This window comes from Narcine bancroftii, chromosome 6 (genome assembly GCF_036971445.1).
Source record: "Narcine bancroftii isolate sNarBan1 chromosome 6, sNarBan1.hap1, whole genome shotgun sequence".
In the NCBI taxonomy this organism is placed as follows: Eukaryota; Metazoa; Chordata; class Chondrichthyes; order Torpediniformes; family Narcinidae; genus Narcine; species Narcine bancroftii.
In genome coordinates, this window is record NC_091474.1 from 27,424,532 (window position 1) to 27,448,231 (window position 23,700).

The following is a 23,700-nucleotide window of genomic DNA, read 5'->3' on the forward strand; positions in this document are numbered from 1 at the left end:
GCCAACACCATGGTTGCGAGGGTGGGCTGCCCCTTCCGGGTTCGGCGTCTCCGTGATGTCAGGCGTTGCCGTGCAGGGGAGCCCTCACTCTTATTGGACGAGAGCTCTGTGGAAGAAGTGTTTGAATGGGAGAGTGGCGGTTGAGCTTCACATGAGGCACTGTGTTTGCTGGTGGCCATTTTAGACCTACAGACTGCAGCAAAGTGGCCCTTTTTAAGGCACTTCTGGCACCTGGCTTTTCTTGCTGGGCACTGGGACCTGCTGAGCTTGTCCCTCCCGCAGAAATAACATTTTGGGTTCGCACGGGGCAGTGTAGCAGCAGCCGACAGGCCGTCAGTATCTCAGGGGGGTGGTAGGGTAGGAGGGCACTCTACTCACATCAGAACGAGGGGTCCAGTCCCTAGAGAACTCATTGGACTTTAAGGCTGCATCCTCCATTGTGATTGCAATCCGGGCCACGTCCTCTAGTTTTTCTACCCTTTGCTCGAGCAAGCGCAGCCTCACTTTGTTCGATCGGAGCCCGGCCACATAGACATCCCGGACAAGATCGTTTGTGATCTCGGCAGCAGTTTTGTCCACACAGTTACAGTCCTTGCCCAACACCTTTAATACTTGTAAATATGCCCTGCTGGACTCGCCGGGCTGTTGCTTCCTCGACTCAAGCACGAGCCGGGCATGAACTCTGTTCACCAGTTGATTATACAGTTCTTTCAGTACCTTTATGGCTGCGGTGTAAGTGGTCTCATCCTGGATGTTCTCGTAGACTCTCAAGGACACCATAGACAGCAATACTGTTAGACGCTGGTTATCCTCCTCCACCTCAATGAATCTCAGAAAGTTTTCAAAGTTCAGCAGTCAGAACTTAAAGGCTTTGAAGGCTGTAGCTGACTGTGGGTCGATATCAAGTTTTTCTGGCCGAGTTAAACGCTCCATCCCTTTCAAAAAAAATTATTTTTGCTAATAAAATTGTAGAGCTCATCGAAAGAATCAAAGACTTGTTGATCCAAACCAAGGCTTTTATTAGCAAAAGACAGGAGCTCTTCACAGGTGGCCGACCAGTCCGGAATGATCCGACCTGGCTAGGGACACAACCCTTTAAGGCCCAGACAATAGTCGTGGCTTAGCTCTCAGCCAATCGCTGTAAGCACAGTCTAGATACAGTAACTATATACACTATATACATTGGTGATAGATCTGTACTATCACACAGACTAAGCAAACTTTGACAGCTTCCATGGAGATAATTATTCCTAGTTTAATATTGGGTACTGGCTTTACTAGCAAGCATTCATTAGACTTTCCAGAGAAACTGATCAGAACATTTTACCAGACCACTTCAGAGGGAAGTTAAGTCAGCTACTTTGTTAAAAGATTTGAATCACATGTAGACCAGAACAACTAAGGGCAGTGGTTCGCCAAAATGACATTAGTTCAGGTTTTAATAATCTGCTGGATTTTAGAAAAAAAATTACAAATCCTCAGAGTGTAATGGTGGGTTTTAATGCTGTACACAAAAATGCTGAAGAAACTCAAAAAGCATCTATGGAAAGTGAAGGTTAACCAACGTTTTGGGCCTAAGCCCTTCTATAAGCAAAAAGCATGTCAGTGCCTAGATAAAAAGGTGGAGGGAGGAGAGGAGCAGGGGAAGTTAGTGCAGGCTAATAGGTGAGAGGTCATGTGGATATAGGTGAGAGGATGGAGGAAAAAACACTGAGAAGTGATGGAGAGTGGGTAGCTTTCTGAATGGAGAGGGAGGAGGAGCTGGAAGAAAGGAGGCAGACAGGGAAAAGAGAGAGTTTTGAGGGAGTAGTTGAATAGAAACTGGAAAAGTCAATGTTAATGCCACCTGGTTGGAGAGTGCCCAGATGAAAGATTAGGTGTTGTATAATCTAATTTTCCAATGAATCATTGCACAATATTGCCAGTCCACTAATGTCACCATTGCAGTACTACATTATCACAAACAATAGATGCCTTTTATTTGCTGATCTGTTCATTTATTTGTCTCTCATACTATAAATGTCACAGCAAGCCATTCAAGAAAGGTTCGGGATCTTTGGGAAGGAGGCAAAGACTTGCTATATGCAAATTGCTTATTTCCTGTAACTCTTACTTTATGTCATACTTAACCTGGATATTTATGCTAACTAATATATTTGCAGGTTAGGGTTTAAAAAGTCTGTGGGTAAACTTTGTGCCATGCTCATGTGTCTGGAGAGGTCATCAAGCTTTATCTCTCATGAAGAAATTATTTGATTTTTAATCTTAGTGCCATCTTTGGGACTAACATTTGACAATATTGTCAGTTTCCCATGAGTTGGCAGCTACTAATTGGGATCAAGAAGGTTCTAATTAATAACACAGGCCTCTCCATCAACATCTGTTCTGGGACCTTCCCCCCCCCCCCCCCCACACCCCCCCCCCCCCAAGGTTTTTATAAATAACCTGCATGAGGAATTAAAAGAGTGGGTTATTAAGTTTGTAGATGACACAAAAGTGGGTGGTATTGTGGATAGTATGGAGAAGTGGCAGAGGTTAGTGTTGATAGGATGCAGAGCTGAGCTGGTGGTTCATTTCAGAAAGTTAAATTTAAAGGCAGAATATAATGTTAAGGGGAGGACTCTGAGCAGTGCAGACAAACTAAGTTTCTTGGGATCCATGTCCATGGGACTCAAAAAGCTGATGTTAATAAGAAGTTCAAGAGCCATGAGGTAATTATAGTTATACAAAACCTTGGTTAGGATCCACTTGGAATATTGTCTTCAATTCTGGTCATCTCATTAGAGGAAAGATGTAGATACAGATAGGGTGTAGAGGACATTTACAAGGATTTTGTCTGGATTAGAGAGCATGCCTTGTGAGGAGAGGTTGAGTGAACTCGGTCTTTGGAGCGACAGAGAATGAGTGACCTGATAGAGGTGTACATGATGATGAGAGTCGATAAGCATGTGGATGTCCAGAGGCTTTCTCCCATGGCCGAAGTGGCCAACACCAATGCAGAATTTTAGGGTGCTTGGGAGTAAGTACAAGGGGGATACAAGAGGTAGGTTCTTTACACAGAGAGTGGTGGGTGCACAGAATGGTGGAGGCAGGTGCAATAAGATCTTATTGCACTATTAAATAGGTACATGGAACAGAGAAAAGTGGAAGGTATATAGTAGGTAGTTGATAGAGCAGGATATTATGTCAGTACAACACTCTGGGCCAAATGCCTATACTGTTTTGTAACTACAGCTGCTAAGAACAAGTATGAGAGCAACCAAAGTAAATTAGTAGAGTAATGGAAAATGGTAATGGTCACCTCAAGATGTGAATTTGTTGCCTGCAAAAGTATGCAGATTCAGCAACCTCATTTTTGTGTAGCATGTTGCTAAACTTTGCAAAATAGAACACGGCAGCCAGTGCTGGAGCATGAATAACACGCTGACCCAGGGAGATGCTCATAAGACTGTAAACAAAGTAGATTATAAACCATTAATAAGTGTCAAGCCTCAGTCTCAATAAGTTGACATGCTGTTTGAGGTTGGAGGCATTCAGGTCAGAGGACCTGGATCTTTCAAGAAACTTTAGCGAGGTCATCAGAGAAGCCTGTACTGCATCAGGATTGAGTCCCATGAGAACATAATGGACACTCAGACAATGGCAGTGCATTCACACTATTACATAGTACAAAATAACACTGGGCAGTGTAACATGCAACAGCATCTTACTCGCCGAGGAGCTAAATACATTCTACACTTGCTTTGAACAGGGAGCCAGCAACAACCACCTCAACTATTTCATGTACTTTGACTGATAAGATAGGTCTTAGTTCAATGTTACCTATCCAGAGTTAATTGGAATTATTGATTCATAATGATAGCATGAATAAATTTATCCCTGTAATGTATAATTTACTTCAAAAGAAAGCCCCTAAAATAGGGGTACATAAGTTGAGATTAAGATGGGAAGTGGATTTGAATAGAAAAATAGATGAGAAAGATTGGATGCAATTATGTAGAGATAATATGACAGAAGTTATTAATGTTAGGTATAGGTTGGTTCAATACAAGTTTTTGCACTTAATTTTTCAAAAATTAAAAAAATTGAATGCTACCTTATTAGATTTATGTTTTCAATGTGGTCAAGAAGTTGGATCATTTCTGCAATCTGCTTGGGAGTGTCCTACAGTTAAACATTTTTGGTTGGAAATTGGAAATTTTTTGGTACGAATAACAGGGGTTAAGTTTCCACAGGATCCGATGTTATTTTTGTTGAATAATATTAGGACTATAAGACCTAAATTGAAATTAACTATTCATCAAATTGAATTTGTACAAGTTGCTTTAGCAGCTTCTAAGAAGTGTATAGCTATTACTTGGAAATCAGACATAGATTTAGTACTGCGGAGCTTTGCAGCTGTATTCCACTTAAGATTACATAATCTACAGATAAATTTTAGGTAATTTGGAAAATATAACACCCATATTTGCAAAATGTGGGTATGAATGTTTAATAGACTTTCTGAAGACCTCATTTCTTGGAAACCTCCAGCATCATTATATTATTAAAAACTATGTTATATCATTTACTCTCTTGACATTCTCCAGTTTTTTTTTCTCTCTTTTCTTTCTCTTTTTACTTTTTGGGGGTTTGGGGAGGGAGGGAAGGATTTTGTACATCATATGTATAATTTTTGAAAGTTTTTTTTGAAAGAAATGTATTGACTGCTATGGTTTAAAAATTGTTAAAATATTTTTAAAAACTGTTTCATGCAATTCTGCACCCACGTCAATACTGAAGTAAGGTCAGCTTTTTAGAGTGAATCCACAGAACTTGCCTAGTCCAGATGGAGTCCCTGGATGTGTTCTGAGAGCCAGAGAATCAAGGAAGATTACAGCACAGAAACAGGCTCTTTGGCCCTTCTAGTCTGTGCCAAACTATTTTTCTGCCTAGTCTCACTGACCTACGCCAAGTCCATAGCTCTCCATACCCACCCATCCATGTACCTGTCCAAATTATTCTTCAATGTTAACATTTAACCCACATTCACCACTTCAGCCTGTGCAGATCAACTGGTGGGAGTTTCTCTCCCTGCAATAGGTCATAGTTCTCAGAAAGGCCACAATCATATCCATATCAAACAGCAGCACAATAGCAGACTTGGATGACTACTGACCAGTGCCTCTAATTTATGAGGGTTCAAACCTGGAGCCAAACAGAGGGCAGGTGTTTGGGGAAGTGGTTACCCAATGTACATTTCATCTTACTGTTGTAGAAGAGGCCACAATGAGTACACTGTATGCAGAAAATTAGGTTGGACGATATGAATGTAAAGGTATGCCTCATTTGGGTGGGCTGTTTGTGGCCCTGGATGGAGGGCTGTTTTAAGAGCAGATCGGATCTTGGAGAGACTGATGCCTGCAAAACGTGGACGGGGTGGAGAGGGGAAGAATTGGCTGGTGGTGGCATTGCACTGAAGATGGCAGAAGCATTTGAGGATAAAATGTTGAATGTGGAGGCAAGTGGGGTGGAAAGTGGAGACCAAAGTGACTTTTTTTAAGACTATCCAGATATGAAAATAAAGTCATAAGATGTAGGAGCAGAAGTAGGCCATTTGGCCCATGGAATCCACTCCACCATTCCACCATGAGCTGATCCATTCTCCCACAGCCCCACTTCCTTCCCTTTTCCCCATAACCTTTGATACGAGGTCTAATCAGATAACTATTTAATCTGTGCCTTAAATACACCCAACAACCTGGTTTCCACTGCCACCTGTGGCAGCAGATTCCAGAGGCTCACTATTCTCTGGGAAAAGAAATTTTTGTTTTAATTGGGCACTCTTCAATCCTAAGGTTGTGCCCTCTTTCCTAAGCTCCCCTACCATGGGAAAAAACTTTGCCACATCTACTCTGTCCAGGCCTTTCAACATTTGAAATGCTTCCTTGAGGTCCTCCCCTCATTCTTCTGGTCCATGAAGTACAGTCCAAGAAAGTTACAGCACAGCTTATTATGCAAGTTATCCATATACTAAATATGGTTAGAAAATAAATGTTGTGAAACACGAAAGTCTACAGATGCTGAGATTGGAGTAAAAACATACAAAAATGCTGGAGGAAACTCAGCCGGACTCGCAGCCTCCATAGGAGATAAAGATACATCACTTCTTGAAAGGCTCAGGCTCCAAACATTGGTAATATATCTTTACCTCCTATGGACGCTGTGAGATTGGCTGAGGTCCTCCAACATTTCTGTATTTTTATTAAGAAAGAAAATGACAATGAGAAAAGTAAGGTATAACTTAATACTATGTAAATACCAATGTTGGAATTTAAATTTGAGAACATGGTCCAATGAACCCTTTTGCATATTGGATAGATCAAGAGCAATAACAATATTAGACACTTTTTACACGGCCACTGAAGAGCTGAAGATTTCAAGAAATTTTCTGCTCCAGTGGCAGTGTAAAAATATCAAGACAGAATTTATTATGTAAATTCCATCCCAATTTTTTTCAATTGGGACCCCTACACATTTTTACAGAGCGGCTGGCAGTAATAGCAGACACTTTGTAAGATATAGGCCAAATGCATACAATGTTCCCCCTCCAACAAACTCCGTTACACAGGAGGCTGTGTGAAAGTGTCCTAAAAGGTACCGTGTAAACAACACATCAGGACACACTAGAGGTAAATCTGCTAATTTTTTTCCAAAATAATTCCAATTTCTGTGTAAAATTGCTAATTGATAGCATCAATATTATCTGCTCAAATATCACATACAACTACAATGTAATTATATTTCCTGCTGGTGGCAATATCCTGCTATTGCTGAATATATGTTCAGTGGACACCACCTTGGGACATTATTCTTTCCCACCAAGCTCAGTTGCAGAAAATGGAAGCAGCACAGTACATTCTGAGTGCAGGAACAGACACTTTGTCATGAGAGCAAAATGAGCAACTGGGTTCAACTGAAAGTGAAGCTCTTATTTTCAAAAACTCCATTCTCAAAGAGTAGAACAAGTTATAAATACAAATAAATCACAATCATCTATCCTGTCCCCCACAGAATTTCCAGCTAACTTCTAACTGATAGCCAGAAGATTGGAAATGTACATATTCTTTGAACAAATATTTTTATGCTTCTATAAACTGAAATTTTGCACAGATGTGGTATACTATATATCACATCAATAATATAAAACACATTCCTGTGTTTTTTTTCCCTGATGTAAAAGTAGCAATTTAAACTTATCAGAATGATGTAAAGTAGCAATTTAAACTTATCAGAATTATTTTACTTTGTTTTTCCAAATTTTATTTTCAGTCCCTTACTGAGTTTTATTTCTTAATAGCTATTTTAACAAGTGTCGATATACTTTTGATTTTTGTTTTTCCAAGGGGTGGCTCAAAGGTTCTTGATTCCATCTGCCATGCCAGGCTTCACAGAAAGAGGCAATTGTGTCTCTGCCGAAAATAAGTGTCAGATTCTCCAGTGTATCCTTACAAACGTAGTCCCTATTTCCCCAATTCATTCTTGTTCACCTTTAGTAGTTCATATCCTTCCTACAATGTCCCGCATCGGACTGGTCAGCCACAAACGAGCCTGCAGCTGACGTGGACTTTTACCCCCTCCATAAATCTTCGTCCGCGAAGCCAAGCCAAAGATACAATGTTATGACCAGAACTGAACACAAATACTTTAGTTAAACAATGTCTGCAGATGTTGTGATCGTAGTTCAATACACAAAGTGGTGGAGAAATTCAGCAAGTCATGCTCTTTCCTTACGTAGCAGACACATGTAATCAACGTTTCAGGCTTGACCCCTTTGTCAAGCTGCTGAATTTCTCCAGCAATTTTGTGCAGTTACTATTTTTATCTGCTGTTCATTCCTCCAGCATTTTTGTGCATTTACTACAATCACAACATCTGCAGACTTTCATGTTGTTTTCAATGCAGAAGTAACCCGGATCCCTCTGCTCATGACATTTTAAAACAGAATCCATTATTTTATCTTGCCTCTCTCATTCTTTTTATTTAATATTTTAATTAATCAACATATACAAGATCATAATAAGTAACAATACAATGTTAACAAATTTATGCTGAAAATATATAGAAAAAAACACCAAACTAACTAAAAACTTTTAAAAACCCACCTCCAGACCTCCCCCCCCACCCCCAAACCTAATCTAATCCCATAACTAAAATACATGATTTCATAACTACCTCATAATTAATTTGGATTGCATCAGATGGCACTCAAGGTACCCAACTAACATAAAATTTATTAATTCAGGGAAAACTTTATTGGAAAGAAGAAACCAAAAAAATTAAGTAAACTATAATTTTAACCCCATAATTATAATGAACGGGCTCCAAATTAGCAGGAATAAAAAAATATTTACCCCTCAAATGACCCCACACAGTGTCGGGATGCACAAATCTTTGCGCTGGGCCCGAAATTATTCCACGAGGGGCTCTCCGGGTTGTTGTTTATAAGTGGTCAGGAGATATCTGGCATAGACCACGTTCATCTTAGGTCTGTACTGGTTTTGAGCTTGTTCATGACCTGCTCATAAGTCGCGCAGCCACTGATGGTGGCGTAGGCGTGGTAGCCGACCCATGATCGAAACAGACATAGTTTGTTTCCGTCATCAGAACCCTCAAGTTGAGCAGAGGTGAGCAGAAAGGCGTTAAAGCAATGTAGCCAGATCTCGAATCGGTCTGGGGCTTCAGGCAAATGTGGATCATTATCTAGTGTGTCCAGCCTCAGCAACTTGTCCATTGCGAAGAAAAACTTTTATGGTAATAAAATTGATATCCTATCAATAATGCCAAAAGACTGGAGCTACTTTATAACAGGCTTTTATTACCATAAGACGGACACATACTCCTGTTGCACAGAGATACAGTATTAATGGCAAAACAGCATTACAGTGCTGCTGTGACCTCCTCGTGAGTGGTGCAAATGCTTCCCCCCCTCACCAACTCATACATTCCTTTCTATCAATCCTGAAACACTGAGTTTCCAGTCCTGTCTTTCTCTCAACCATGTTTCAGTAATGGCTAATATATCATAGTTCCATGTTCTAATCGAGGCCGCAAGTTCATCTGCCTTACCTCTAACACTTCTTGCATTGAAAGGAATACATTTCAGCCCATCAACCCCACCATGTTCATTAATCTAGCGCTGCCTGTTCTTCCCTCAGACCTTTCCCTCAACCCTCCTCTACTGCAGGACCCACCTCCCTATTTCAAGGCTTCCTGAGTAGCACTAGCCAACCTCTCCAAGAAAATTGCAGCCTGTTCAGTTGTGGTACAACCTATTCTTGTACATGTCCAACTGAATTGGAAAAAGGCCCAATGATCTATGCACCTAAATCTGTCCCTTCTGCAGCAGCTCCTTAGCCACACATTCAACGGTACTATCTTCCTATTTCTTGATTCGCTGGCATGTGGCACATGGAGTAATCACAAGATTACAATCTAGATGACTTGTTTTTTAAGTTTATGTCTAAATTCTTAAATTCTCTTTGCAGGTTCTCACCGCTCTTCCTGTTAGTATCAATATGGCCCACAACCTCTGATTGATCATCCTTCCCCCCCATGCCTCCCCCCCCTCCTAAGCCCCCCCACCCCGGCCACACATTAAGTATGTTCTAATTCTATTGGAAAGGAGACTGCTGCAAATCCATACCAACAAGATGTAATCTGACCCGAAGAGTAGTGTTGCCAGCGAGGAAACAGGTTTGGTAGGTCTCAAAGGCAAGGACTCTAAGCACAGTTTTGGCAGGGAAGGATTTTATTTACAGAAGGCAAGTGTGGAAATGGTAATTGATGCAGCAATGGTAATTGCACATGCAAAGTTTACAGTAGCCATGGGAAATAAATAGCAAACAATTAATAACGTACGTACACACACACACACACACACACACACACACACACACACACACACACACACACACAATCACTATGATGCCCCACCCCCCCTTGACTCAGTCCAGGCACGGCTCTATGCTACAAGGGGACACTAATTAAATGCTCCAAACCCTTTTAACAGTGCACATCTTAGCAAGTTTCTCCAGCACCCTTCACATTTCTAGGCCTGGAGTGAAGCAGGGTAGTCCCAAGTTGGCAAAGAGAGAGAACAAAGAACACATGTCACCTTTATAGTGCTGGTGGTTCCAGCCCAGATCGATAGCAGGAACCAATGGCTCGGTGCCAGGAGGGTTAATCCAATTACAACCGCCAATGGCTCAAGGCCAAGTACAGGCAGAAGCTGGTGTGTCCTCTGACTAGATAGTAAAAAGTGCTGTCACATGACACCCTCAACCCTTCTCAATACAAGTAGCTCCAAAAAAGTCACTGTCCTGACTTTACATGCAACACTACAGGCATTTACAACTTGCTGCTTAAACATAAATTAGCCTTGTGATTTATTTTACATTGGGGTCTTTGTTCCCCTCCTTACATGAGATTATTTCACATTTTGCACAAATAGGATATTTCTCACACCCTTTCCTTCATCTCTCACCATAGTTAATGTCACAAAGCACTTGTCACAAACAGAATTACAGGTATACCTTGTTTTACGAATACTTGAATTACAAAAATTTGCTTTAACAAAGAAAGCTGTATTCGCTTTTACAAAAGTTTTTTGCTTTTACAAAAAAGCGGCTGGTGGAATTTTAATCTTTAAAAAGATTTGGACATACAGCATGGTAACAGGCCATTTCAGCTGGCGGGGCAGTCATAGGATGGCCAGCAGGACGTTCACAGGGCAGCCTGTGGGGCGGTCAGCACACAGCCGGAAGGGTGGTCATAGGGCAGCTGGTGGGGCTATCAAAACTCACTATCTTCCTGATTCTAGTAAATGAAATTACACTGCATATACATTATTTATATTTTATATAGGCTATGTATTTATTGCATTATTCCTGCTTTTACTATATGTTAGTGTTATTTTAGGTTTTGTGTGTTATTTGGAATGATTTGGTTATTTTTTGGGTCTGAGAATGCTCAAAAAATGTTCCCATGGAAATCAATGGTAATCGCTTCTTCGCTTTACGCCATTTCAGCTTAAGGTTTCATAGGATGCTCTGGTTTCATAAAGCAGGGTATACCTGTACGTCATTATATGCAGTTTGTAATAGCTGACTTTACCTGTAAAAACAGAAAGTTAAAAATGTATACCTGTAGGCTGTGCCAAAGGTGCTGTGTTCTTTGGTTGCTATATGTCTCTTCTAAATTCCATTCTCTTGCTCCATCTTGCTTTCTGTGCAATAAATCAAAGAAATAGTTAACATTTTAACTCCTAAATCGCAATTCAGTAAGACAAAAACAAGTAATTTGCTAGCTAATATTAGTGGGCGTTATCTGTCAATTTTAAATTTTAAAAGAGAATCGACAAAGTTGTCTTCACCAACATCAAGAGCTGATCTCATAAATTAGCCTCACTAAGTTATACTTTTCAAACCATCAAGATATCAAGCATATTTTGTTACACGGGGAGGGGGGGGGAACAAATGCACCAGAAGAGCAGTATATTGGTATAGTTAGGAGGGGAAGTAAAACACAAAAAATTTGTAGACCCTGTGGTTGTAGTTAAAACGCAATGCTGAAGAAATTCAGCAGGTCAAAGTGTTGTTTATGTCGCAAAGTAAAAATATATAACCGACGTTTTGGACTTGAGCCCTTAAAGGTAAAAATACATAACCGATATATCGGGCTTGAGCCCTCAAAGTTAAAGATACATAACCGGCGTTTCAGGCTTGAACCCTATAAAGCAGGGTATACCTGTACGTCATTATATACACTATAGCCAGGAGGGAGTAGTCGTTGAAAACAGCTACAGGGAAAGCTGCCATCTCGGAGAGCAGCAGCAATCATCAAGAACTCACACACCCAGCATACACTCTGTTCTCGCTGCTGCCATCAAGAGGTATAGGTGCCACAAGACTCGCATCACCAGGTTCAGGAACACCTGCTACCCCTCCACCATCAGATTTGTCAACAACAAACTGGGCTGCGGACTGCTGGAGACTTGATCAAACTGGCTGGAGGGGTACCAGATATCGGAACCAGGATGTGAGGAGGTGCTAAGGGCGTCAAAGGGTCCCTGACTGTGTCGGAGGTTCAGATCTAGAGCTCAGGTGGTCAGTGGTTTGGACTGGACTCTGAGTGGCAACGGAGGCTGTGGAAGTGCTGGAGGTGAATCCACGGACACTCAGTGACTCTGGAGGGACTCCCTTTTGCTTCTCTTTCTCTGACTAAGAAATGTAAGAGGTGCTTAGGCAATTTCTGCCAGTGGCGAATTTATCTGCCTTGCAGCAAGCAAAAGGAAATTTTATGTAATAGGACAATTTTTTATTATTATGACAATAAATTGAATCTTGAATTTAAGGACTCTTAACTGTGCACTTTATTGAACTTTTATTCTCTCTGTATTGCAGTTTGTCAATGACAAATGTGGCTACAAGTAAAACACGAAAATCTGTAAACATCGTGGTTGAAGTAAAAACACAATGCTGGAGAAACTCAGCAGATCAAAGAGCGTCCTTTATATAGCAAAGTAAAAATATATAACCAATGTTTCGGGCTTGAGCTCTTCATCAAGGTATGGAAAATTGTCTGCAGGTATCCAAGCAAAGAGTAAGGGTGGGGGGGAAGGTGTGGTTGCAAAGGCAGGATGGTGATAGATGGAGAAGGGAGGGAGGGGAGAGCAGCGATCAAGAAGGAAGCTAGGTGAAGGGAGGGAGGAGAACTGGAATGGGGGGGAGGGGAGGAGAGGGGGAAAGGAGAGCAGGTGAGCAGAAGCCAGAAAAATCAATGTTAATGCCATCTGATTGAAAAGTGCCCAGATAGAAAATCAAGCATTGTTCCTTCAATTTGCAGCTGGTCTTGGTGGGATAGTACATGAGGCCATGGACAGATGTGAGTATAGGAGTGTGACACTGAATGGAAATAGTTGGCTATTGGGTGTCACTGTTTGGATGGAGCGAAGGTGCTCGATCTCCCAATCTGCGCCCAATCTCTCCACGTAGAGAAGGCCACAAAGGGAGCACAACATCCAGTAAATCAGTCCTGCAGATACATAAATGAAATGTTGCTTCACTTGAAAGGCCTGTTTGGGGCCCCAGACCCTGGTGAGAGGGGAGGTGTGGGCACAAGCATTGCAACTCCTGTGGCAACAGGGGAAAATGCTGGAGGGGGTGTTGTGAGATTGGTAGAAGGGATGAGTGCATGAGGGAGTCACGGAGGGAGTGGTCCCTATAGAAGGCAGAAAGGGGAGGAGAAGGGAAACATATGTCTGGTAGTGGGATCCTGTTGGGCGGGGGGAGGTCAGAGGGGGCGGGGGGAGGTCAGAGGGGGGCGGGGGGAGGTCAGAGGGGGGCGGGGGGAGGTCAGAGGGGGGCGGGGGAGGTCAGAGGGGGGCGGGGGGAGGTCAGAGGGGGGCGGGGGGAGGTCAGAGGGGGGCGGGGGGAGGTCAGAGGGGGGCGGGGGAGGTCAGAGGGGGGCGGGGGGGAGGTCAGAGGGGGGCGGGGGAGGTCAGAGGGGGCGGGGGAGGTCAGAGGGGGGCGGGGGAGGTCAGAGGGGGGCGGGGGGGGTCAGAGGGGGGCGGGGGTCAGAGGGGGGCGGGGGTCAGAGGGGGGCGGGGGAGGTCAGAGGGGGGCGGGGGGAGGTCAGAGGGGGGGCGGGGGAGGTCAGAGGGGGGCGGGGGAGGTCAGAGGGGGGCGGGGGAGGTCAGAGGGGGCGGGGGAGGTCAGAAGGGGGCGGGGAGGTCAGAGGGGGGCGGGGGAGGTCAGAGGGGGGCGGGGGTCAGAGGGGGGCGGGGGAGGTCAGAGGGGGGGCGGGGGAGGTCAGAGGGGGGCGGGGGAGGTCAGAGGGGGGCGGGGAGGTCAGAGGGGGGCGGGGGGAGGTCAGAGGGGGGCGGGGGAGGTCAGAGGGGGGGCGGGGGAGGTCAGAGGGGGGCGGGGGAGGTCAGAGGGGGGGCGGGGGAGGTCAGAGGGGGCGGGGGAGGACAGAGGGGGGCGGGGGAGGTCAGAGGGGGGCGGGGGAGGTCAGAGGGGGGCGGGGGAGGTCAGAGGGGGGCGGGGGAGGTCAGAGGGGGGCGGGGGAGGTCAGAGGGGGGCGGGGGAGGTCAGGGGGGCGGGGGAGGTCAGGGGGGCGGGGGGAGGTCAGAGGGGGGCGGGGGAGGTCAGAGGGGGCGGGGGAGGTAGAGGGGGGCGGGGGAGGTCAGAGGGGGGCGGGGGGAGGTCAGAGGGGGGCGGGGGAGGTCAGAGGGGGGCGGGGGGAGGTCAGAGGGGGGCGGGGGGAGGTCAGAGGGGGGCGGGGGAGGTCAGAGGGGGGCGGGGGGAGGTCAGAGGGGGGCGGGGGGAGGTCAGAGGGGGGCGGGGGGAGGTCAGAGGGGGGCGGGGGAGGTCGAGGAGGGGCGGGGAGGTCAGAGGGGGGCGGGGGAGGTCAGAGGGGGGCGGGGAGGTCAGAGGGGGCGGGGGAGGTCAGAGGGGGGCGGGGAGGTCAGAGGGGGGCGGGGGAGGTCAGAGGGGTGGCGGGGGAGGTCAGAGGGGGGCGGGGGAGGTCAGAGGGGGGCGGGGGAGGTCAGAGGGGGGCGGGGGAGGTCAGAGGGGGGCGGGGGAGGTCAGAGGGGGCGGGGGGAGGTCAGAGGGGGCGGGGGGAGGTCAGAGGGGGGCGGGGGGAGGTCAGAGGGGGGCGGGGGGAGGTCAGAGGGGGCGGGGGGAGGTCAGAGGGGGGCGGGGGGAGGTCAGAGGGGGGCGGGGGGAGGTCAGAGGGGGGCGGGGGAGGTCAGAGGGGGGCGGGGGAGGGTCAGAGGGGGGCGGGGGGAGGTCAGAGGGGGGCGGGGGGAGGTCAGAGGGGGGCGGGGGGAGGTCAGAGGGGGGCGGGGGAGGTCAGAGGGGGGCGGGGGAGTCAGAGGGGGGCGGGGGAGGTCAGAGGGGGCGGGGGGAGGTCAGAGGGGGGCGGGGGGAGTTCAGAGGGGGGCGGGGGGAGGTCAGAGGGGGCGGGGGGAGGTCAGAGGGGGGCGGGGGGAGGTCAGAGGGGGGCGGGGGGAGGTCAGAGGGGGGCGGGGGAGGTCAGAGGGGGGCGGGGGAGGTCAGAGGGGGGCGGGGGGAGGTCAGAGGGGGGCGGGGGGAGGTCAGAGGGGGGCGGGGGGAGGTCAGAGGGGGCGGGGGAGGTCAGAGGGGGCGGGGGGAGGTCAGAGGGGGGCGGGGGAGGTCAGAGGGGGGCGGGGGGAGGTCAGAGGGGGCGGGGGGAGGTCAGAGGGGGCGGGGGGAGGTCAGAGGGGGGCGGGGGGAGGTCAGAGGGGGGCGGGGGGAGGTCAGAGGGGGGCGGGGGGAGGTCAGAGGGGGCGGGGGGAGGTCAGATGGGGGCGGGGGGAGGTCAGAGGGGGGCGGGGGGAGGTCAGAGGGGGGCGGGGGGAGGTCAGAGGGGGGCGGGGGGAGGTCAGAGGGGGGCGGGGGAGGTCAGAGGGGGGCGGGGGGAGGTCAGAGGGGGGCGGGGGGAGGTCAGAGGGGGGCGGGGGGAGGTCAGAGGGGGCGGGGGAGGTCAGAGGGGGGCGGGGGGAGGTCAGAGGGGGCGGGGGGAGGTCAGAGGGGGCGGGGGGAGGTCAGAGGGGGGCGGGGGGAGGTCAGAGGGGGCGGGGGGAGGTCAGAGGGGGGCGGGGGGAGGTCAGAGGGGGGCGGGGGGAGGTCAGAGGGGGGCGGGGGGAGGTCAGAGGGGGGCGGGGGGAGGTCAGAGGGGGGCGGGGGGAGGTCAGAGGGGGGCGGGGGGAGGTCAGAGGGGGGCGGGGGGAGGTCAGAGGGGGCGGGGGGAGGTCAGAGGGGGGCGGGGGAAGGTCAGAGGGGGGCGGGGGGAGGTCAGAGGGGGGGCGGGGGAGGTCAGAAGGGGGAGCGGGGGGGGAGGTCAGAGGGGGGGGCGGGGGAGGTCAGAGGGGGGGCGGGGGGAGGTCAGAGGGGGGCGGGGGAGGTCAGAGGGGGGGCGGGGGAGGTCAGAGGGGGGGCGGGGGAGGTCAGAGGGGGGGCGGGGGGAGGTCAGAGGGGGGCGGGGAGGTCAGAGGGGGGGGCGGGGGAGGTCAGAGGGGGGGCGGGGGAGGTCAGAGGGGGGGCGGGGGAGGTCAGAGGGGGGGGCGGGGGAGGTCAGGGGGGGGGCGGGGAGGTCAGGGGGGGGCGGGGGAGGTCAGGGGGGGCGGGGGAGGTCAGAGGGGGGGCGGGGGAGGTCAGAGGGGGGGTCGGGGGAGGTCAGAGGGGGGGCGTGGGAGGTCAGAGGGGGGGCGGGGGAGGTCAGAGGGGGGGCGGGGGGAGGTCAGAGGGGGGGCGGGGGGAGGTCAGAGGGGGGGCGGGGGAGGTCAGAGGGGGGGCGGGGGGAGGTCAGGGGGGGGCGGGGAGGTCAGAGGGGGGGCGGGGGAGGTCAGAGGGGGGGCGGGGGAGGTCAGAGGGGGGGGCGGGGGAGGTCAGAGGGGGGGCGGGGGAGGTCAGAGGGGGGGCGGGGGAGGTCAGAGGGGGGGCGGGGGGAGGTCAGAGGGGGGGCGGGGGAGGTCAGAGGGGGGGCGGGGAGGTCAGAGGGGGGGCGGGGGGGAGGTCAGAGGGGGGGCGGGGGAGGTCAGAGGGGGGGCGGGGGAGAGGTCAGAGGGGGGGCGGGGGAGGTCAGAGGGGGGGCGGGGGAGGTCAGAGGGGGGGCGGGGGAGGTCAGAGGGGGGGCGGGGGAGGTCAGAGGGGGGGCGGGGGAGGTCAGAGAGGGGGCGGGGGAGGTCAGAGAGGGGGCGGGGGAGGTCAGAGGGGGGCGGGGGAGGTCAGAGGGGGGCGGGGGAGGTCAGAGGGGGGGCGGGGGAGGTCAGAGGGGGGGCGGGGGAGGTCAGAGGGGGGGCGGGGGAGGTCAGAGGGGGGGGCGGGGGAGGTCAGAGGGGGGGGCGGGGGAGGTCAGAGGGGGGGCGGGGGAGGTCAGAGGGGGGGCGGGGGAGGTCAGAGGGGGGGCGGGGGAGGTCAGAGGGGGGCGGGGGAGGTCAGAGGGGGGCGGGGGGAGGTCAGAGGGGGGCGGGGGGAGGTCAGAGGGGGGCGGGGGGAGGTCAGAGGGGGGCGGGGGGAGGTCAGAGGGGGGCGGGGGGAGGTCAGAGGGGGGCGGGGGGAGGTCAGAGGGGGGCGGGGGGAGGTCAGAGGGGGGCGGGGGAGGTCAGAGGGGGGCGGGGGAGGTCAGAGGGGGGCGGGGGGAGGTCAGAGGGGGGCGGGGGGAGGTCAGAGGGGGGCGGGGGGAGGTCAGAGGGGGGCGGGGGGAGGTCAGAGGGGGGCGGGGGGAGGTCAGAGGGGGGGCGGGGGAGGTCAGAGGGGGGCGGGGGAGGTCAGAGGGGGGGGCGGGGGAGGTCAGAGGGGGGGCGGGGGAGGTCAGAGGGGGGGCGGGGAGGTCAGAGGGGGGGCGGGGGAGGTCAGAGGGGGGGCGGGGGAGGTCAGAGGGGGGGCGGGGGAGGTCAGAGGGGGGGCGGGGGAGGTCAGAGGGGGGGCGGGGGAGGTCAGAGGGGGGGCGGGGGAGGTCAGAGGGGGGGCGGGGGAGGTCAGAGGGGGGGCGGGGGAGGTCAGAGGGGGGGCGGGGGAGGTCAGAGGGGGGGCGGGGGAGGTCAGAGGGGGGGCGGTGGAGGTCAGAGGGGGGGCGGGGGGAGGTCAGAGGGGGGGCGGCGGAAGGGGTAGGGAAGGGTAAGGAGTAGTGAGAGGGATGAGTAAGTGGGATCCAGCAGCGTGATCAGGACTAATGTGGGATTCTACGTTGGGAGACACATGGATGGAGGCAGTATGGGAAGCTCTGGTCTGAGGGTGGCCGCAGCTCTGGTAAGAGTCAGGATCTCTTGCAGGTAGGCGGACACCTAACACAGGTCTTGTTAAACCATGGTCCTTTACCTCTGGTTGAAGTATTTCCATTTACCTCACCTGTATAATTTCATTTTGTGCACTTTCTCTCTCTTCTCCAGCAGAAAGGTGATCAATTAATGACTCCTCAAGAGGAAGATCTACTTGCATTAAGTCACTGTCAGATTTTTCCTTAAATAACAAAAAAATCCATTACATTTTATTAAAAAATCCATTAATATGTGTTACGTACATTACAAAACTGTACTTGTAAATGCTCCACTGAGGATTTCATTAAAGTACGAACAATAGTAGGGGTCGGACTGGGACAGGGTGTGTGGAGGTTTGTATATACATCTCCATTTGCCCCATGAAGTAACCAGGTATTTTGTACAGTAATCAACTCCAATTATCTGAAATCAGATTCTCCAAAATCCTCATTTATCCAATTTTAAATTTTTTTTGCATAAATGAGGATATCAGAAACAAATCAGAAATCCACATTTATCTGAATTTTGTTTAGAGCCAAATTGATCTCACAGGTTGAAAAATAATTCACCTAATGTGAAATTAGAATGATGATTATCCTCATTTCAGTTAACTCTCTCCCCCCTCTCTTTCCATTTCTTCTTTACCTTCCCCTAATGACTTTTCTCTCCAACTCCCTCTCAAACTGCATGCTACTGTCTCCCAGCCGCAAGTGGTTGGAAAAGTCCCTTGTCCTAGCATCATAAAGGAGAGCAGCCTTCTGTGCAGGAGCGTATCCTCGAGCTCAGTGGCGTTACCTCCCCACCCCTCCTATCCTCTTCCCTCCAGCACACCGGATGCCGACACTGACTCTGAATCTTCCCCTTGGCCTACTGCACGCACCTAGGGGAGGATTCACAGTTGTAACTCCAGCGTCAGGAGCTCCAATGACCAGGGAGACAGGAGACCGCGACTCACTAGGAGTATTCCACCAGCCTGAAATGCCTCCCCGGGCATCAGCAGCAATGGTGGGTTTATGTCGGAGATCGCAGCAGCGGTTGGGTGGTCTCGGTGATTGGCGGCCACACTGGGTTTGTTTTGGTGATGGGCGGCAGTCAGCATTTCTTTGATAAGAATTAAACATTATTTTAATGCTTAAAAAGCCTTCCCTTGTTGTTTAAACATTAATGCAAGTGATTTACTGTTGCTACTGGACTGTTTTTTTATAAATGACCAGTTCTCTGAATAAAACCGTTTATCTGATCATTTCCGATAATCGGAGTTGTAATGTAGTTGGTAATGAACCATAAATTCGCTTAATGAAAATTTTCTCTTATTTTACAAATGTTAATGTGGGTTCATCAAATATCATCCTAAAAAAAGTCCCAAATTTAACTGAAGATAGGCTTCAGCTGGTAACCATTTAGCAAATTCTGTCAGAACTCAAGCATGATCATATTCTTTGGAAATCTATAACAATTGCAGACACAAGAGACATTAGATGCTCTAAAGTAAAGAAACAAAATTCTGGAGGAACTCAGCAGGTTGAGCAGTATCTGTGTAATGACATGAATTGTCATAATTTACTTTCCCTCCACAGACGTCACTTGATCCACTGCATTCCTCCAATGGTTTGATTATTTTGCTCTATAAAAACTAAACATTGATAAATATTCCAGTCCGAAAACACTTTCACAATTCCTTTCTCACATCACACAGGGATGGGCAATTATGAATGCGAACGACATCTCAAGAAAAGAGAAATTGAAAATGAAGAAAAAACATTTCATCACATTCAGGGCTGAGTACAGAACCACTTGTTCATGATTTTTAAGAGAATTCCTCGATATCTGTTCTTTCTTTAATTGCCACGCCAATACCTTACGTGCTTTCTCTCCCCATTCATAATACCATTGTTTAGTCCTATTAATCACACGCAAATTGATAAGATTGCAAAGTATTATATTTCAATTTCAGCCTAGATAATTCTATTTTCTGATCTTCTGTAGCATCTTTCTCAAATTCCTTTTCTAGCTCATCAATCTGTTTCTCTAATTCAAAGACTCTAATTTAATCGATTCTTTTTTTATTTTAGAAGTATAACTAATTATTTGTCCTCTCAAATAGGCTTTCATAGAACCCATAATACAAACTTACTTTGAACAGAATTAGAATTTTCTTTCAAAAAAATTAATTTGTTTTTCAAAAAAAATCAATAATTCTATATTTTTTTAACAACATTGTATTAAATCTCCAACGATAAGCTATTTGAATTTTCTCAGAAGTCTCATATGTAAAATATAACAGAAAATTATCTGAAATCGCCCTACTTTTATATTCCGCTTGTTGTATTTTCCCTTGTAAATGTGCCGATACTAAAAAGAAGTCAATCCTTGAAAACGATTCAGGTCTAGATGAATAAAAGGAAAAATCTTTCTCTGTCGGATTAAGACGTCTCCAAATATCTACTAAATTAAGATCTTTCATCAACGCTTGGACCTGAATTGCCATCTTGGATTTTTTTTACTTTCTTCAGAGATTTATCTAATAAAGGTTCCAAATCACAATTAAAATCACCACCAACTAAAATATTATCATTAGCCTGACCCAAACATAAAAATGCATCCGAAATAAATACTTCATCATCTGCATTTGGAGCATAAATATTAAGTAAAGTCCAAAATTCACTAAAAATCTTACAATTCAATTTAAGAATACATCCTGCCTTTTTTATTCATGATTTTTGAAGATGACATGAGTTGGAAATTATAATGCTTGTAATGATATTTCTTGAGGAAGAAAAATTCAAAGGTAAGGGTTCACTTACTGGAAGCAAAACTATGTATTAATTTATAAGAATTTATGCAATTATTTCAAAAACATACCAAAAATACTTAATATGGTTTAATATAGGTGAATTTCCATGGACAATGTGCATGTTTGTTCTCCATTAATACAGTACAAATAATGTTTTTGGTGTTTCTGTGCGACTTCTGCCAAGGTGTATAATAGAATACAAGGCAATACAGGCCTTTCAGCCCTCAGTGTTGTGCTAACTCATACATCCCATCCTTAAAAATGCTAAACCCTCCCTACCCCATAACCCTCAATTTTTCTTTCATCCATGTGTCTCGGAGTCTCTTAAATTCCCCCCCCCCCCCCCAATGTTTCAGTTTCCATCACCATCCCCAGCAAGGCATTCCAGGCACCTACAACTCTGTGTACAAAACTTACCCCTGATGTCTCCCCTCAACTAACTGTGTACATGTGTCTTCTGGGGTTTGCTGATCTTGCCCTAGGAAACAGATGTTGGCAGTCCGTCCCATCTATGCCTCATAATCTTGTAGAGCTCTATCAAGTTTCTTCTCATCCTTCTACTCCAAAGAAAAAAGTCCCAGCTCTGCTAATTTTGCCTCATAAGACTTGTTTTGCAATCCAGGCAAAATCCTGGTAAATCTCCTCTGCACCCTTTCCATGGCTTCCACATCCTTCCTATAATGAGGTGACCAGAATTGATTATGGTTGGCAAGTGAACAAGAACACAAAATTAGTCTATTTGCCGATGACATGCTATTGTACCTATCAGACCCAGTTAAACCTTTGGAAAAATTAAGGAAACATTAGAAAAATATGGAAGAGTATCTGGCTTTAAAATAAATAGGGACAAAAGCAAGATAATGACATTGGCACATTTAGAATGCAAAAGGTATCAAAAAGGAAGTAAATTTAAATGGAAGACAGATAAAATAAAATAACTTAGAATAGCAACTAACAATAATTTATAAATTCTGTATAAACTATGTTCTGTCTTTGGGGAAGATAGAAAAACACCTCCAGAAATGGAGAGATCTGCCAATTACTTTAGTGGGAAGGGTTAATTGTGTCAAAGTGAAAGTAATGCCAAGACGACAATACCTTTTTCAATCACTGCCTATTTGGTTACCTAAAAATTTCCATAATTATTAAAAAATCATATTGGACAGTTCCTATGGAATAACAAGGTACCAAGAACTGCATTGGAAAACTAGACACGGACTATGGGCTGGGAGGACTTGGACTTCCGGATTTAAAAAAATAGTACTTAGCTGCACAAGCTAGATTTCTCGCAGCCTTCTTTATGGAAGACAGCCCCCCCCCCCCCCCACCCCCCAATTCAAATGGGAATGTACTCAATAGGGAGGGGAAAGCAAAGGATTTTATCTATAAATGGATTGTCAAATCACTAAAACAGATAATCTTATACTAATACATATGATCAGAATGTGGCAGGAAATTAATGAATGTATAGGAAAAAAGTAGGAATATCAATAAAGACTACACTGCGTAAAAATGTGTTATTGCCTATTAATATAGGCAATAGAATATTGAATACATGATATGACAAAGGCATATATTAAAGACTGTTACACAAAAGGAACTTGCAGGTCCTTTGAACAACTAAAACAGAAATACAGAGTGGCCAGTAGGACCTTCTATTGATTTCTCCAGCTAAGGTTGTTCCTAAGAGAAAGATGGGGAACAATGCTGACCCCACCTGAAACTAGTAAAATGATGGATGGGGAATACACCCAAATTTGTAACAAAAATGTATTATGCATTTTATGTGCAAAACCAGGTTTATAGAGGTCAAGGGAAAGATGGGAGTTGGACTTGGGTGTAGTAATCTCAGAAAGAAGCTGGTCAGATTGGTGTATGGACAGTATGACATCAATTATAAATGCATGATATGGACTTGTTCAGTATAATTTTCAGCACCAATGATACCTTACCCAACAGAAGATAAATAGATCAAAAGCAGAAATTTCAGAGATGAGTTTTGGATGTGGGACTGAAATAGGTTATTTTCTACATGCTACGTAGTCATGCATAAAGATAAGGCCATTTTGGAAAGATATCGCAGAAAAATTAACCAGGATAACAGGATTGGTCTACGCAGGTGACCTGGAGCTATATTTACTCGGCAATTTTATAGAAATAAGCAATAAATTGACTAAATATCAAACCTCAATTATAAAAATAGTACTGATGGTAGCCAAAAAAAAGTATTGCGATCACTTGGAAGTCCGACTCCCATCTACATATAGCACGGTGGACTGCAGAAATGAATAGCTGTATACTTGAGGAAAAACAAAATTACGTATAATTTAAAGAATGAATGTGACACTTTTGTACAGATCTGGCAGCCATACCTTGGCCACATAGGGGCCCAAATACAGTAACAGAAATGAGCATAAACACTGATATTATACATACCCAAAAGTGATTTCACCAACTGTACTCTATATATTTAAAAGATGTGTAAGCTCTGATAGTGTGTGGATCTGTACATATAGAAGGGAGGGAGGGAATTTTTTTCTTTGTATCTTGTTTGTAATAAAGTTTAATATATTGTGTTATTGAAGATTTGATTATTTATACTTTAAAAATACAAAAAAAATGGTTGGCAAGTGAGAAATGCCACAAAAAAAATTCACTACTAAAAAAGAGCACTAACCAGAAAAGGAAAAGTGAAACCATGATGCTAGATTTAATTGTGATGCTTGTGTAAACATCTATATATGTCTGTAGTGCCTAAGGTTATCCTAAATGGCATTCTGTATAGATGTTAACAATTAGAATTTGAATTTACTGCAGCTGCCAGTGCATTCTTAAGTCAGTCAGCAATCTTCTTTAAGCCATCACCTGATGCAAGTGTATTTACTTCTATGGTTATTGAAATAGTTGACAAAAAGACACTTACCAATTCATGGATCTCTTGTTCAGATGCACTATCCCGACCTTTGCAGATTTTCTGCACTGATATTGGTCTGTGATCAATGCTACTCCTTCTGGATTCAATTATTATTGATTCTTGCAAAACATAAGACTCTTCCATAACAGGCAAATCTATCAAACC

General features: G+C 47.4%; 1 protein-coding gene across 4 annotated transcripts in view; it reads right to left on the bottom strand.

Moving 5' to 3' along the window:
- The window catches only part of LOC138735872 (double-strand-break repair protein rad21 homolog), an 84,778-nt gene that overhangs the window by 8,845 nt on the left and 52,233 nt on the right, over positions 1-23,700 (bottom strand). For all 4 annotated transcript variants that reach the window (XM_069884416.1, XM_069884414.1, XM_069884413.1 and 1 more), the window contains exons 11-13: positions 23,545-23,690; positions 17,919-18,029; positions 11,185-11,265 (exon numbers count right to left, since the gene is read on the bottom strand). In XM_069884416.1, the coding sequence (XP_069740517.1) occupies positions 11,185-11,265; positions 17,919-18,029; positions 23,545-23,690 (338 nt within the window). The remainder of the gene's footprint in view (positions 1-11,184; positions 11,266-17,918; positions 18,030-23,544; positions 23,691-23,700) is intronic.